An 18,149-nucleotide genomic window follows, 5' to 3' on the forward strand; every position below is an offset into this window, starting at 1 on the left:
AATCGAACCAGAACCGAACTCAAGCAAACAGAACCATAACCGCCATGCTGATCAATCAAAAAAACCCGGCTCTCTCTCTGGATGTGAGCCGGCTCTTCTGATTCACTATAAAGCATCGACTCTCAGAGCCGCAGCTTTTGATCATGACATCACTAATGTGTTTAATCTGTGTTACAACTATGAGGGGGTCCTTGGACAATGTTCTCACCTGTAAGGGGTCCCTGGCTCGGGTCGGGGGGAGGAGATGTGGCCCCGCCCTGCTGCTCGCTGAACGCGGAACTGCTGCTGCTCGGATCTGCTCGGATGCCGCTTTGATCTGCTCGGAGCCGCTCGGATCTGCTCGGATCTGCTCGGAGCCGCTCGGAGCTGGTCGGAGTTGCTCGGGGCTGCTCGGGTCGGGGGGAGGAGATTGGCCCCGCCCCGCTGCTCGCTGAATGCGGAACTGCTGCTGCTGCTCGGATCTGCTCGGATGTGCTCGGGCTCCATCTCTGCAGACAGGAGAGGAAAACACTGAAACCACCGAACACATCAACACTCCGGACTGAGCAGCGTTTACTGACATTAATGTGAGTAACAGTTTATCTCTTTACTGAACTCTCTAATGAAGCAGAGTGTGACCATACACTGTATAAATGATGTTAGCTGAAGAAGCTAACAGCAGACGGTTAATGTCATGTTAACTGTTAGCCTGCTAGCTGCTAGCGTTAGCTGCCCTGCGACACAGTATCTGACAGTTAGTTCACTTTTTATCAGTTCAGGTTGTAAAATACATCGAATTATCACAGATATTAGACACATAATACTGAAACATCCAGAGGTATTGATTAAAATGTTGAAGCTGATGTCAAAGAGGTCAAAGAAAGGCTAAAAACAAAACATGGACAGCTTTGGAAGAAGTTTGAGAGATATCAGACAGCACTCTTCTATATTTATACAGACATTATGATGCTTTTATTTATGTTTATTAAGACAAATATATTAGAAATCCTTAATGTTCAGTGTTGACACTCCACTCATTAACTGTGTGCATCAAACACACTTTAATATGAATGTATCAGTCCTGTTTATTTATATGTTATGGCTGTAAGTGAGGCTTTTTATCATATTCAGGTCTGATTTTTGTGTGTTAATAACACCTGCATAAAGTAATAACTTCCCCATATCACTTATGCACTTCATGGACCTTCAGTTAGACTCAACTCAACTTTATTTATAAAGCACAAAATAACAGAGAGACAGAAAACCACAGCAATGGTAAAATAAAAAAAAAGTCATTATTATAAATAACACACTTTAAAATAAAATAAAATAAAATCAACACAGTAAAATTAATAAGGTAAGTAAGAGTGGAAAGAAAAGTTAAAAAATAAGGTAGCATTGGCAAGATCAGATGAATACAAGAAATACAATAGATAAATAGATAATGATTGAAATAATGATAATTTAGACCTCAGTTATGGGCAATTTGGGTTTTTTAAAGTGCTGCCTGAGTGCAAAATGATCATGTGTAGTGATGAGACCTGCAGGGTTTAACTCACAACACATTAAAGAGCCATATCTTTTTAATTTAAATGAATATATTAATATTGTGCACACGCTGTGGATAGGTTTTAATCATGACAACATAATGGACTCACAGCTGCATCACAGTTTTGGGTCATTTTACTCTCACATCGTTGTTGAAGGTGTCTGCAGGTGAATGAGAAGTGACCGATGTTTGAATCTTTGTTCTGCTTTGTGAACTATCTGAATAATTATAATGTGTTGACATGATGAGCCTAAGCTTCAGCCTGCACTGGATTTATGTATTTGTGATGTTCATATAACTTTTGGTTGTTTTTTTGCAACCAGTTAAGAGATGTGATATTCTAGTTTGACAGATGTAATTGTTTAAACATCATGTGAGTCACTCCATTGACCCAACCTTTGAGTATAATTACTTATTGACTGTAATAAACATGCAAAATCTTTAACAATGGGTGACTATTGGGGTGAAAAGTGTGGTAAAGTATTGTGTGGCTTGTAGGATGCATTTATAATCTCTGGTGTAGGGCTGTCTAAAGCAGAAAAAAGGATGGGGGTTATAAGCTTCAAAGAAGGACAAATATTAGGACAGGTTTCAAAGTGTAATGATAGAATATGTGTGAAAGTTAAAATTGACCTGTTGTTTTTAAAAAGACAATGGTATTAATGACATCATGGAAAATGGAAAAGGATCAATTAAGAACATTAAAATAACAAAATGAAAAAAAACAAAAAAGACAATAAATAATCAAATAACATTAAAACAGTTAATTAGTTGGATAAAAACTAAAAATAATAATAAATAAAAAGGATGAAGTCACATAAAAGCAAGTCTGTAAAAATGGGTTTTAAGAAGAGATTTAAGAGATGTCACTGACTCTGCAAGCCTTACCTCTTCGAGGAGGTGGTTCTCTTTAAGTTAGGATATGACATCTGCTGCCAGCTGACTGCTCAGCTGATGTAGTTTGATACGGTTTGAATCATTGCTTTATTTCTGTGTTAGCATTAAAGAGACTGTGACCGACTTTGATGCCACCAAGGTCCAGAACTCTGAAGCTTTATGCACACTTAAAATATCAGGAGGGGGTCTGAGAAAGTCCGGACACGGATCTGGTAGAAATCTTGAACTAAATATGGAACAAAAATCAAACAAAACAACAACAAAATGTTCTTTAATTGTAATCGAAATGAAATGTCTAATGATTGGTGTGATTGATTTGAGGCCGTGTCACTCAGCCCTACACTTGCAGCAAATATTGATCTTGTAATTTGAGAATAATACGACTCTCTGAACAGATTTCTCTTGCAGTGTTTAATGACTCCTTACAGTAATGGCATTAATCCTTCATTTTAACCCTCAGGAGCATTATGTATTTTATAAATAATCAGATATTGTTATTTATTTTCATATGAGTGTCCTACAACTCTTCAACCATTACAGAATCATTTTATTGAACTGTGTATTAAAGTCACAGACGCATGTAAAGATGTTGTACAAAGCTCCTCCTGAGATAGAAAACACCTGCAAACTTTTCTCATCTGTGCTGCTGGAAAATAATCTCCTGCTCAGAGGCACAAGCGTCCTGAGTGTCACAGAGACTGCAGTTCAGCGTCCTCAGGAGTATCTTATCAAACTGCCAGGTTGTTGGAGAGGAAAGCTTCAGTAGTTTTAACTGAGGGTATAAAGCACGCCTGCTCCTGCTCCAGGTGGTTCAGGTGACACCGCCGACCCTGTTTCTGTCCATTTTTGCACAGCTCATGAATACTTATGTGCACTTTGTTACTCCACCAAGAATGATATTGATTCAGCAGGTCCCAGATCAGTCCAGTGTCCCTTTGTTCCTTGTCACTGGATTGAAAGGGATGAATGTGATTCTGATTTGTGCTCTGGGTCTGGTTTGACAGACTGCATTTAAAATAAGATAAATCAATGTCTTTAAAACCTGGACCCATTGTTGAAGGATAGAAGCTGAGACATGGTTATGCTAAACAGGGTCCCATATGAAGGCAGCATTGAGTTCAGACTGTAGTCCTGCTTCAGGCATTGTTCTGTATCTAGAGCAGAAGAGAAGAAATACTTCATGACACGAGGGAGTCACGCATCAGAGACCTTTACAATCGATATCTCTCTGTTTGTACCCAGGAGTAAAGAAATAAATCATAGCTTATTACCCGGCTCTCTGACTGATCCTCCAGCTGTGTGACATGCTTGATTCTGATTGGTTACAACCCCTTGACGATGGTTATTAACTTTCACTAACAGGATCAACACCAGAGACAAACTGATCACACGTCAAGGTTTATGCTGGTGTATCATATTTAAACTCATGTGTGTTTGTTAGTCCAGATGAAGTTTTAATTGAAGCTTGGCTCGCTCCTCTCCTTTCAAAATATCTGAAACCCGCCCCCCGCCGTCTCTCTGATCAAACCGTCCTGACAGTCTGACGAGAACAAAGCGAACATCGGTGAGTCTCATCCTCTGAGCCTGAAACAGAACGTGGGTAACTCTCACTTTGAAAATGATTAATTTCAACTCAGCTGGAAAACATCAATTACAGCGGCCTAAGTGGGCGGTCCTCCACTGGCAGCTCAGGGTCAATGAGATGTAGATGAATCAGCTCTGGGGTTTGTGTCTGCCCCTCTGCCCCTCTGCCCCTCTGCTCCCTGTGTATTTAGGATCCTGTCCTGTCTGTGTGTGTATTTTATAATGTTTAAAAGAGAGAACAAACCTTTTTAACATTTCAACTACACCTGAGGAAGATGCTAAGTGTCACAAGTCACTGTTTGAAAATCCATCTCTGTGATGTTATTCTTATTTTAATTATAAACAGACAAGGCTGTTTGTACACCTTGTTTTTTAATACTGGACTACACTGATCTACCAGCTGAGGAACCTCAGTATCTGGTTCCATAGCAACCTACATTTTGAATACCACATCACAAAACTCATACAGTCATGTTTTTATCATCTTAGAAATCTTTAAAAAATATAATCTTTTTTTAACTTTTAAAGACAATGAAATTATTTTACATAAGATAAGATAAGATATTACTTTATTGAACCCCCGGGGGGGAAATTCAGTTGTTACAGCAACCCTGACATAAATACAATTAAGAAGAAGTTTCAATAAGTAAAAATAAAATTAAATACAATTAAATAAAATTAAATAAAATAAAATAAAATAAAATAAAATTAAATTAAATTAAATTAAATTAAATAAAACAAAATAAAATAAAATGAAATAAAATAGAATAAAATAAAATGAAATGAAATGAAATAAAATAAAATGAAATAAAATAAAATGAAATAAGATAAAATAGATAAATGAAGCTAGAATACAATTTAGATATATACAATGTTACAAATGGAATTTAAATTAAATAGAAGTCAACATCAACTGGGTTAGACTACTGTTACCGCCTTTTGACCTCTTAATCAAAATCCCCTCGACAGACTGCAGATAGTCCAGAACTCAGCTGCCAGTCTTTTATCTAGAACCAGGAAGTACGACCACATCACGCCTGTTTTAGCTTCTCTACATCAGCTGCCAGTTCGTTTTAGAATTGATTTTAACATTTTATTGGTTTCTTTTAAAGCTCTGCACGGTCTCAGCACCGGTTTTATCTCTGTCCTTTTAACACCCTACACTCCAGTGAGCAATCTGCGATCCCCGGGCAAAGAGCTCAAAACATTTACTTTTATCAGAGAGCATTTCCTGATTTTATTTGATCAAGGTGTCTCCCACAGGGTCCTGCTTTTATTTTATTTTATTTGGTTTGTATGTTTTTATGACTTCATGTTTTTTTAATAGTGATGACACCTGCACTGTCTGTATGGCTTTTTAAAATGCTCTTTATTTTGCACATGTCCTTGAGGCATTGTTAAGCACTTTGTAACATAGTTTTTGGAAAGTGCTCTTTAAATTAAGATTATTATTATTATTATTGGTGTTGGTGGGTACCTGCCCTGGAGACGAATGTCAGACCAATGGCAAAACAAAATTTGATATTTATGATGACAAGCTAGTAAGCTTTGTTTATAGCCCACCATAAGGGTTCTTCCTTTGGAAATAAATACTCATTTTAAAGGAAACAAGACAGGAGTTGAATGTTAGCACTATCTTGGTTGTAGTTATTATTTATTAATATTTGAGTTTGTTTTATTTGAGTGTTTTTTTAATAATTAGTGGATTTAATTTGATTTAATTATGACAGTTCTTATGTTTTAAAGAGGAAGCTTTTTGTTGAGCTGTGCGTTTGATAAGTCCTTCTTCTAAGTCTGTGTTTGTAGAGCAGGATATGGAGGTTTTTGTTGCAGTAGTTATTCATGTGAAAAAAAGGTGAAATCAGCCTGTTTTGTACATTTGTGCTCATTGAATGATGTTGTGATAAAGGCCTGAATGACTTCATGAACGTCCATGAATATTTATAAAGCAGCTTAACTTTGCTGCCTGGTCCATGTGGAGGAATTAATGACACCAGAAGAACTGAAATGTGATTCAAATAAACATTTTGGGATGGACGATCATCGGGTAAATGGGAGCAGGTTCCCGGCCCTGATAGAAAATGACTGACCTGTCGTTTCCTGGTCTCTGTTTTGCACGAGCCACTCTCAGCAAAGGTAGGAAGGATGCAAGATGTCTCATGACCTTCTGTCCACTCACTGTCCGGTCACCAACAACTCATCCACTTTAAATTCATTTGCAACTATTTTGTCATCATTTTTGGACTACATGAAGGAGTGATTGCATCCTAAGAGTGTTTCCCTTCAAACAAATACCTAACATCATGTTTAACGCTCACAAACTTCCTGTTTCACTGGCTCTCGTTCAGGAGAGATGATTTTTACTCATTCTTACCCTTTCCTTCAGCTTCTCTGTCTTCATGGCCGGCTGAACCCTCCAATTAGCCCACTCCATGTCTGTCTTTGTCTTCTTTATCGTCACCTGAATCCTTAGCAGCATATGGACAGGTGAAAGCTCCAGGTCTCAGTGGGGTGAACTCCTCCTTGCCATCACTTGAACACACTTGAGGAGTTTCAGATCCACACCAGTGGACACTTGTGTAATTGTTAATCATCTTAGCGTGACGCTGAAGAATTCTACAACAGCTCGGTCCAGACTGAAGTTCCTAAGCTCAGCTGCAGCGGCTGCAATTAGTTTTATCATTGCTTTGTGTTGTTTAATAATTTAGGTGTGTGAGGATTCCAGGACATTAATGCACTGATTGTGAGGGTACAGTTCTGCCTGCAGTGCAGTATGAAGATCCCACGAGTGCATTCTATTCTTCTGAGCTTCGCCTCTTGAGATGAGTGTTAATTAGTTTTAAGTTAAATTCTCCAAATCCCTCCTTTAGACCTCTGTGGCTTATGAGTAGAAAAAACATGAAGCAAAGTGTTAGTTTGTCCCAACTTCTAAAAGACATTCAAGTAATAAACATGTGGATTCCTTAAATTAAAGGTGACATATCATGCAGAATGGACTTTTTAACAGTTCTCTCCCTGAAATCTGTGTCCCTGTCTACAAACCCCCTGAAAAGTCAAAGACTCCATTCTGCCCCTGTTCTGATTTCTCCACCTTTCTGTAAATGTGTGCTGAAACCAGCCGTTTCAGTTTTCAGTGTTTTTCATACGTCACAACGCCATCCGGTCTGTAACAGGAAGTCAGAGCTCGGAGCTTGTTCAGCCCATAGACTGTATAAAATACAACTCAACCCCTCCTCCGTTTTTCATTCCCTGCACACATGTGTGCTAACAAGGAGCTTAGGAGGGAGGCATGCTAGTTGTAGGCTGTCTTAATAAACACAAAGGTCGCTTTGACTCCCCACGTCTGCAGATTTGAAGATCTAGTGGATGACTTTTAGTTTTCACGGAAAAGTGCTAGCGCTAGTTAGCATAGCCACATAGCTACATGTTGGTAGCTGTGTACCAAGACACACGTCGACATGCTGACAAATAAAACAACAAGAAACACTAAATCTGTGACCAATGGTTCAGAAAGGTCCTGCTGCAGGCGCCTCTCCGTCAGGATCAGATTCTGGATCAGATTCAGAGGGTTGAAGTAACGCGGGTCTGTGAGCAGCCGTGTATATTCAGCCAACATGTAAACATTAGATCAACGTGCTGGACAGCCGAGGCCACACCCACTTCCTGAGGGGGCGTGGTCAGAGAGCTCATTCTCATTTAAAGGCACAGACACAGAAAACAGCTTGTTCTGAGCAGGGCTGAAAAAGAGGGGTTTACAGGCAGACCAGAATCTGATTTCAAAGTGTTTTTATGAGCAATAAACTTTAAAGACATGTTTTGGGGACCTCTTAGACCAATATATATTGATGAAAAAAGTGTGATATGTCACCTTTAAGTTTGTATTTCCTCCTTCAGATGCTGCAGGAACGTCACCAAAACCAGATCATAAAGCGACCTGCAGATGTTGGACCTTCTTAAAAACGTCTCTGTCTCTTCTCTCTGCAGGATGTTCCGCTTGCGGGCGTTGTCCGCAGTTTCGGTGGGGCTCGTTCAGCTGACCCGGCGTTACCACAGCAATGCAGTGCGAGGGACCGGCCGGAGGAGGATGATGCTCGCTGCCCTCGCCGGAGTCACCGGTGTGTCTGCTAGTGCCGGGCTGCTCTGGAAAAGGTAACGCAGTGACCCCCCTGTGTGTTTTAGTGAAGCCCTGAGAATATGACAAAGACCTCTTCCTGTTTGATTCAGTTTGAAAGCACTCTGTTTGTTTGTGTTCAGAATACTAACAGGATTGATTCAAAGTTGTTGTGAACGATGTGTTTATGTTGCAAACAGTTTCAATTGATTGGGTCTTTATTTTCTAAACAAGTATTTTGTGATACAAGGGACTCATTTCTTGAGTCTGTCTGCAGACAATAATAATAGTCTTTGTTTATGTAGTACTTTTCAAAACAGGGTTACAAAGTGCTTCACAAATAAACTAAAGAAGAAACTACAAAGCAAAAGAGAAATGTGAGGAAGACAGATCAAAGGAAATAAAAGAATGTTGGAAGAATAAAAACAACAAAAGATAAAAGATTAAAACTTTCAACAAATCAGAAATATAAATAAAAGATAGAAATACAAATAATATAAATAAATATTAAAATATTAAAATATAGAATTATAAAATCTGAAATAAAATAATATATAGAAAAAAAGTCTAAAATATATAGAAATATTAAAATAAAAATTATAGAATTATAAAATCAGAAAGAAAATTGTATATAGAAAAATATATATATAAAGAAAATTTTAAATATTAAATGATACCATTATAAAATCAGAAAATCCTGCCAGTAATACTGCATAAAAAATAATAAAAATCTCTTGATTAAAACACGCTTATGTGACACTTCCTGTAACAGCACCTCGATAAAAATGTGTTTTTCTTTTTAAATTTTTTTTTAATTAATTAATTAATTTTTTTAGTCTTGCTTTTTTTTTCTATAATATATTTTTTTTAGGTTTTTCTGCTGTATACATCAATCAAAAAGTGCCTGTTATATGTAAATATGTTATATTTTTACAGACAAACAAGAACACATCACACAATAACAACCACTAGAGTCCAAACCAATATAAAACAGTGTTTCTAAAAGAGGGTAAAGAATGTGCCAAACTAGTCTTCTTCACCCGTCCCTGTTTGGTCCTGTTTTTAAAATATTGAACAGACTATATATATGATATGAACTCAGTAGACCTGGATCTGTTTGACATAAATATGTATTTTTAGTGGATGCAAAAAATGGATACTCCAACTGTACATAGCCGTGAGGAAAGACTCCCTGTTTAGTTGCTTACCTGCATTTTTCCTGACATCCTAAGCCACCACCCCAAGGGTGTCACATTGTTTTTATGGCTATCCATTACTAAGCAGCCTTGTGTTTAGTTAAGGCGAAAGCAGTGGAGATGGTGTTGACGTGAGAGCTCTACGGGGACAGAGAGGCTGCTGTAGGAGGCGAAATGATGGATGGCGCCTTGGGGCATTTGAGACTGATGGGACGAGACTGTTCCAGGCCCTCACCCTGGGCTTCATTCTCCCAGTGTCTCATTAAACTGAATTATTCAGCCTGTCCCACACAGACTCAGCTATTTATTATTATTATTCCAATTTTCAATGTACTCAGAAAAATGGTCAAGTGGGAGTTCACCCCAGTAAACCTCTGCACTGCACATTCAAGCAGAACACAGAGCAGCAAATAACCTCTCTTTCTTTTTGAACTGCGTCACATTATGGGCACAGTGCATGAACCACTGATGCTTTACTATCACAGCACAACACTGAAACACATCCCAAAGCTTAACCTTCTTTATAGATGACTTAGAAATGACCCTCAAGTGTCAATCTGTGTCTACTGGGTTTTCTTTTCTCTTTTATTGTGCAAGAAATGTGATTTACTAGACAGGGGGAGCAAGGGAAGGGTAGAGAGGATTACAAATAAACAAGGCAGGAATAGGAATTATTATTATTATTATTATTATTATTATTATTAATAATAATAATAATAAAAAAAAACAATTAAAGTTTAAACAACAATAGAGCTGTAATAACCTGTAAACAAAAAGCAATGAAATAGGAAAATAATACAAATAAATAAATAATAATAATGATAGTGAAACAGATAAGGCTGGATGACAGTTTACATAAATATTAATTTCAGGGGGTTAAAAAATATATATATACATAAATAAAATAAAATAGATACAAAATAAAAATAAAAATAAAATAATAATACTTATAATGATAAAGTAGATATAAAAAAGTTAAAATAAAATATAGTAAATATAAGAGATATATACACGATGTACACTTCTTATGAATATATAGTAAGGTATTTTATTGCATGGATAAAATTGCACCAGGTTTTTATGAACATAAAACAAAGAAATATAAAGTAAAAAGATGTATAAGATTAAAAGAAAGACATAATTATAATTATTATTATTTAATTAAATTAAATTAAATTAAATTTGATTTAATTGAACTTAATTTAACTTAATTTAATTTAATTTAATTTAATTTGATTTAATTTAATTTAATTTAATTTAATTTAATTTAACTTAATTTAATTTAATTTAACTTAATTTAATTTAAATTAATTTAATTTGTATCTATTCTCATCTTTTTATGTTGGTGCTTAATGTTAATGTCTGATTGTTATTGATATGAAAATGTGAGCTTTGAAGAGAGAGGGAGAGAAAAGTAGATTGAGAAAGTAAGACAGGAAACAAACAAACAAAAGAAAAGATGAATTAACTTGTTAAACTCTCTGTTGAAATTAGAGCTTATGCTGAAGCAGGGCCGTCCGTCCAACACTCTGAGCGGCCTGAAGCAGACGGAGCTGATTTTGTGAGGGAGGCAGACGCTGAGACGGAGTCAGAGAGGTCGATGGAGGCCAGCAGCGGAGAGGAAGATGCAAATAATGACGGAGAGGAAGGGAAAAAGAAGAAGCCACGCTCTGGATTTCGTGACCGCAAGGTAATCAATAAACAATAAACAATCAACCGTTCAGCCCGTCCGGTTCTAACTCACCTCTGGAATAGTGTTTTGAAAAGGCTTCCCAATCAATGCTCAATATGCAAACGCCAGGATTCTGTGACAGATTATTTTACAGAGGGGAAAGAAAGGTAGTCAGCAGGCGCTGCTGCTGCTGCTGCTGTCATAAATATGCAGAAGAGTCTCACCTTAAAGACTCTGCTGCTGTTAATGAGGCTGCAGCTGACCCAAAGGAAAGCAGAGGGGAGGAAGAAACCTCCAAACAAGCACAGTGTGAAGCTTCAGAGGATCAGTGATAAGGAAGGAGGAAAGCTTTGAACAATAGATGCAATCTCTCCGACTTATGGGTGCTGATGTAAAAATTGGGCAATCACTCTTCCCTCTCCTGCAGCCAAAGTCTGCTGAAAGCGTATAGATATGTGGGGAGCACACTGTGAATCATAGCTCTGCAGGATTCATCGGTGTGCTGGTAAAAATAGGTTGTTTGTGCCAACCCACTCATGCTGTCAAATGAAAAGTTTGGGTTTGGGTAAGCGTTTTGTTGGAAGTAAGTTCTGTGTGTGTGTGTGCAGATGTTTGCGTGGGTCTGAGCTTGATATGGACAGATTTTTTATGGTGTATGGGAAAGAAAGTACTCACACATGTCTTCAGAGCATGCTTGAGTTTCTTGGCTTCCAATTTCTATATTTATCTTTCACTGTTTTTAAAAAGAAGATGCCCTGTCTGAATAAAATAATCTCAAATGCAGAATTATTCAGAAGGAAGGGATTTTCCCAGAAATGCATGTTTAAAATTCTCTGTTCCACTTCCTCAGACTTGCCACTCTTGCTTCAGATATTGCACAACCATTTTTGAGCATTTGAGGAAAATGAAAGAACAAATAACTCGTGTGACTCGCCTCCGGTCGTGTCTGTGCACATTTTGGGTCGTAGAGAGGATGAGAATAAATGGATGAAAGCTCTAAAGAGCGGGCTCCACTCTCCATCAGCTTGTGTGATGCTGGGATCAGTAGCCTGTAAATCTGAGGAGATAAAAGCCAGAGCCGGATGACAGCGAATGCCAAGCTCTCCGTCAGTCAGGCCCTGGGACATTTCCACACGACTGTCCTATAACCTCTCATCCGGACACTGATGCTCGCCTCTTCTGGGGTGGGGGGGGGGATGCTTCTGGTGATTTCCCTGCAGACCAATAATGTGTGCTAAAGAGGGGGAACCAGCACAGGAGCACGTATTCATGCTTACACTCTCGGGAGCCTGTCTGTGTATCTCTCACTTTTTCTGTCATCAACCTGGAGTGGATAACAGCCGCCAAAAGTTGAAGCTGTAAAACTGATTTTACTCTGTCCACAGGGAGTTTGTTGCGGTGTACACAATCATTCAGCGTCACATGAAATAACTGCCTGTGTGGAGTAAGGCTCCCGAGCAGACCGCGCTCTGTCAATCTCTGTTTGAACATTTCAGCTGAAAAAGCAGATGGTAGTGTCAGAGCAAACGTTGACGTGGCTAATGTGTGTGACAGAGCTGAATAAATGAATGTTTTTAAATGTTCAGAAACATTGGACATTGGTATGACAGTGATGACACGCTGGGAGCCTGATGTCTGGCTGTCACAGCGCTGTGCGGTCTCCCTCGTCACTCAGTCTGCTCCTGAGAACACGCTTTGTCATTTTCACTGTGAGGTAGTTAAGATGTATTTCACTCAGATGGTTATTCACAGACATTTGGTGAGGGAGCAGCACTGAATGACCGAACACACCTGTTCAGAGTCACGGCCAAATCCACCAGATCCATATCCGGTCCGTCTCTGATCCTTCACTGCACCTGATCTGATAGGTTTCTATTCTAGTCAATGTGTTAACTTCCACTGGATCCGCTGCATAGTGTTCCAGTGCTCATTTCATTTCCTTTCCTTCCCTTAGCGATCATTTCCTTTCCTCAGCGTTCTTTTCCTTTCCTTTCCTCTCCTTAGTGCTCATTTCCTTTCCTTATCTTTCCTCTCCTTACGGCCAGATTCCACCAGATCCATCTCAGCTCTGGATCTGATAGGTTTCTATTCTAGTCAATTTGTTAACTTCCACTGGATCCTCTCCGTTGCGTTCCGGCTGCGTCTCTGATCCGTCAGGTCGGAGTCCTCCGGATCAGATACACAAGACTTCTATTTGTGCCGGATGCCGGAGCACGACGCATCAATCTCAACAGAGCAGATGGAGCGGGACAGGAAGTCAGGTTTCACCAAAACAAAATGAAAACATCCGGTTAATTTTCAGAATAAAACACTCTGTGTTATCACCAGATCGTATTTCACTTAACTACAACAACAAACCAAAGTCATGATGAGCGGAGCCAGGCCTGGAGTCAACAGGTCAGAGGTTTTCAGAGGACCAGAAAGACAACATGGATGATGAGAGGTGGAGGAGGAGGAAACCTCAGTCACATGACTCCAGCTGTCCGGCAGTCCTGCTCCATGCTGCGTTCTGAAAACACAACTGGAGGGTGTTGATGGATGAGAGAACACGGAGCCGGACTGCATTGGATTGGAGACGGACCAGACACAGATCTGGAGGAAGTCCCGGGTAAGGACTTTAAAAGAAGGCCCATTGAAGAGCTGAAGATGCTTCTGCCCAGCTGCAGAAACAGCCTGCAGGACAAAGACACTAAAGCTTTTAATTTCTTTAAAGAGCTTATTGTGTGCTTTCTTTATTTGGTACTTGTTGGATTTATGGTCCACAGACTTTATTCTAACGCCCCTCATGTTGAATCTATTGTTGGTTTGATGGATGGATGTGTTGCCCCTGACTGAAAACTCATTTACTACCTTGAACTTTGAGGTTAATTATAAAAATGAATGAATGTGTTCATTTATTAAACTTGAAAACACAACATACCGTCTTTAAAGCGTCCACATTTAATTCATTCCAATCCAAACAACTTTATTATTCCCTCCAGAGATAACTGGTTTGGAACAGCTTGGATATAAAAGACATCAATTAACAGAATGATGGACAGCCATCCATCCTTTTTCTTTCCTTCATCCCGAGTCGGGGCGCCAGGATGACGCCTCACAAGTCACCCCAGATGACCCTCCTCCCAGTTTATCCTGCGGCATCCCAAGTAATTCCCAGGCTAGATTGGAAATAAATTAGCTCTGGGTCTACTCCGTGTGTCACCTCCTGATTGGATGCCCCAAGAAAAATCTCTTAAGGAAGGCATCAAGGAGGCATCAAATGCCTGAAACCACCTTAACTGGCTCCTTTGGATGTGAAGGGGCAGCAGCTGGACCCTGAGCTGCCTCCAGATGTCCAAGCTCCTGACCCTCTCTCTGAGGCTGAGCCAAGCCACCCTGCAGAGGAAACTCATTTCAGCAGCTTGTATCTGCAATCTCTAGCTTTTGGTCTTGGGCCACAGCTCATGAACATAGGTAAGGGTTGGAGTGTAGATTGCTGGTGTCAGCTGTAGTTGATCTGCAATGATTTATAGACCACCAAGAAACATGCATGGGAGATAAGACAGGAAATAAGATCTGAAATGAATCCTGAAGTAGACAAACTGGAGCATCAAGGAGCAAGTTAAAACAGGTTTAATGTTCCTCCAAACATGTGACACGTTTACCTCCATTAAACCCGTATATAGAAATGTTTCAGAGTCTGTGATTTGGTTGATGTTTGAACATGTTCTGTGAAAGCTTGAGTCCTCAGTCTGTGCTTCCTGTCTGCTTTGCAGGTGATGGAATATGAAAACAGGATCAGAGCCTACTCAACCCCAGACAAGATTTTCCGCTACTTTGCCACGCTGAAGGTCATCGGTGAGCACGGAGACGCTGAAGTTTACATGACGCCCCAGGACTTCATACGCTCCATCACGCCCAACGAGAAGCAGCCTGAGAGTGAGTCTCCTGTCTGTCCCTGCACCACGTTTCCTTTAACACCACTGTCAGACTGTGCAGATATACAGACCTGCTTCACATGGGTTGTTAAATCTACCTGAAGGATATCTTAACCTTTTCTTTTTTCACAATTACAAAAAAGACCAAGATCAATCAATCTTTATTTATAAAGCGCCAAATCACAACAAACGTTCTCCTCAGACTCTTTCCAAACAGAGCTGGTCTAGACCGTCCTCTGTGTTCTATTATTAACAAAGACCCAACATCAAGACCAGATCAAATCCAGTCCCATCTTCCAGACCGGACTCAGTCTGATCTCATCTTAATCCACCATGAGCAGAGCACTTTGCAGCATTTAGCAAGTTACAGTGGCAAGGACAAACTTCCTTTAACAGGCAGAAACCTCCAGCAGGACCAGACTCATGTTAGACACATATCTGCTGAGAGGTGTGAGTTATGCATGCACACTTTTTGGATTAGCCAGAGGATAATTGGGAGTCAGCATTTCCAATATGGCTACCACCATCTTTAGGCTTCATGACCCCTCTTCAGAGAGTGCTGAGTGACATCACGGAGACTACTTCCTCGTTTATACGGCCTATGAGAGGGACTCATCTGAGTATCTAAAGACTACACTGGCCTTGAAGGCAACAGAGCTCAACTCTTCATTTCTTTAATTCCAGTCTGGTCTGATAAGACAGGTAAGAGCTGAGGTATCATTAAGTGGGTGTGAGAGGTTTAAGATTGGAGGGCAAACAGGGGCCAAACTAGGTCCAGTCTTGAGCGTGGTTAACAGATAGAAGTGCTGAGGTGAGCAGGAAATGCTGCAAGGACGTGAGAAGACCAGCTAAGTCCTTATTAAGCCCTAACTGCTGGGTTGCCTTCTTCACCGTGCGTATATATGCTAAATGTAACAGTCCTCACATGAGGAGAATTCATCCACAAGACCGTGAGGACAGCTGAAATACTCCCATAAAAGCAGACCTCACACAAATGTATCTGAATGTAATGTTGGAGAGAAGGTTAATGGTGGAGAGAGACGGGCGCTGCGCTCAGATGCCTTCGTGCCAAGTTAAGCTCGCTGCCTCTCCGAGCCTCCGATGGCTGAGGATCAAATATCTCACAGTGGCTGCATGTGTGACACCGGAGATCTGCTCTGGTTTGAACCTGCTAATTGATGCACCAACTGCTGTGCTGTGATTCCCTCAACTCAGCGTGATCGGACAGCTCTGTCACTATGTCCCCTCCTCCTCCTCCTCCTCCTCCTCGCCTCCCTTCAGACTTGTAAACATGGACACAGAGATCATTATACGGTGAACTGTCATAAGATCCGGGCTGCCAAGTGTCCCTGTAGCTGGGGGGAGGGAGGGAGGGAGCCGTGTTGGGTAATGTTTCAGTGAGATGATATGATCCAATCAACTGGGAACGTCTCACCCCTTTATAGAGATGGCAATTAAGCAGCCGCATGCATCTACTGGGGGTATTTAGAAAGTCTCAATGAGGCGCAGAATCACTGAAACATTTACAGAGTCTACAAAACAAGACTCAATAAAAAATGATGGATCATAAAAGAAAGAAGTAAAACATACCTGCAGTGTTCATCTCATCGTCTCTAATGTGGTGAAGCAGGACTTTAGATTCTTCTGGAGTCACTCCAGGTTTCATGTAACATGTTATGAGTTTTCTAAACTGAGACACTTCATGGTTAGGGAGGAATATCTGACCCGAACACATTCAAATCTAGTCTCTGATAATCTCATGTAGATCAAGAAGAGGTTTCAGAATAAGAGTGACTCTCTTTCAAATCAGTTAAAAACTCCTAACAGCACCTTTAAAAAAATATGATCACAAGATGTTAATGTAAAAAAATGTGACTTTAGTAAAATAGGATTCTTGTGTGTCTAAAGATGTATCCTTTTCAGGGGCGCTGGTGGCCTAGTGGTCTAAGAGCCCCACATACAGAGGCTACAGTCCTCGTTGCAGGGGTCGCCGGTTTGATTCCCGGCCGGTTGACCATATCCTGCATGTCTTCCCCTCTCACTATTCCCCACATTTCCTGTCTCTCTTCAGCTGTCCTATAAAATAAAGGCAAAAAGGCCAAAAATATAACTTACAAAAAAAAAAAGATGTATCCTTTTCTTGCTTTTTTACATATTATATTTTTTATTTTCCCTCTTCAAAGGATTTTCACTTTAGTATTTATTGAAGGATAAATAATTAAATTAAAGGGATGCGCTCTCTCTCTCTTCATCTCCCTCTATCCCTCTCTCCAACACGGTCTCAGCAGATGTGTGTCTAACATGAGTCTGGTCCTGCTGGAGGTTTCTGCCTGTTAAAGGAAGTTTGTCCTTGCCACTGTAACTTGCTAAATGCTGCAAAGTGCTCTGCTCATGGTGGATTAAGATGAGATCAGACTGAGTCCTGTCTGGAAGAGGGGACTGGATCAGATCCTGGTCTTGATGTTGGGTCTTTGTTTAGAAAGAGTCTGAGGAGAACGATTGTTGTGATTTGGTGCTTTATAAATAAAGATTGAAATACAAATCCCAAATAAATAACTCTGCTGTAATAAAAGCACATTTTAAAACAGGCTCTAATAGGATTCCTTAGATTTTACAGCCAGCCTCAAGTGGACACTGGAGGAATTGCAGTTTCTGCTCCAGATCATTGTCCTCATTTTTCAAAGCCGAGCTCTTTATAACGTTTATAACAGACAGCATCCTTTTATCAGACGCAGCAGCCGACTGACTGCTTCACTTAATAAAGTCAAACTGTTCCTCACATCAGAGAGAGAATAATCACCTCCACAAGGTTTCCTCCCTTTGGATCACATCAGCCACGTCGTAGGATTGTTTTTTATGGAGAAATTCATAAGTCATGCCTGAAGTTCATTTGATTACGATTACATAAAAAAAAAAGCAGAGAAAATCAGATTTCATATCTACCTCCACAGAGGGGTTCAGAATTACACTCAGCTGCAGAGTGAATGGATGCTTATGCAGAAGACGGCGTGACAGTGAGATAAACCTGCAGTGAAGATGACTCATTTTCAAATGATTCATATTTGTGCTTTAGTGAGGTCGTTAATCATTGATAGGAACATGACACAGCAGCATTCATTTCAAACAGAAACACCTTCAGATGCATGAATTTATGAGGAATACAAACAGTGCTCACTGTGTTAGCCTCTGAACCAGCTCTGTGAAATAAACCGGTGGTGGATGACTTTATGATGATGAGATGAAG

The 18,149-nt window shown here is 39.9% G+C and overlaps 1 protein-coding gene across 1 annotated transcript in view; it reads left to right on the forward strand.

Moving 5' to 3' along the window:
- Positions 1–423: 423 nt before the first annotated feature.
- Positions 424–18,149, forward strand: part of micu1 (mitochondrial calcium uptake 1) — a 38,215-nt gene continuing 20,489 nt past the window's right edge. The window contains exons 1-4 of the mRNA XM_034682268.1: positions 424–566; positions 7,994–8,158; positions 10,811–11,006; positions 14,744–14,906. Coding sequence (XP_034538159.1) covers positions 565–566; positions 7,994–8,158; positions 10,811–11,006; positions 14,744–14,906 — 526 coding nt within the window. The 5' untranslated portion in view covers positions 424–564. The remainder of the gene's footprint in view (positions 567–7,993; positions 8,159–10,810; positions 11,007–14,743; positions 14,907–18,149) is intronic.

This window comes from Notolabrus celidotus, chromosome 4 (assembly GCF_009762535.1).
Source record: "Notolabrus celidotus isolate fNotCel1 chromosome 4, fNotCel1.pri, whole genome shotgun sequence".
Taxonomy (NCBI): Eukaryota; Metazoa; Chordata; class Actinopteri; order Labriformes; family Labridae; genus Notolabrus; species Notolabrus celidotus.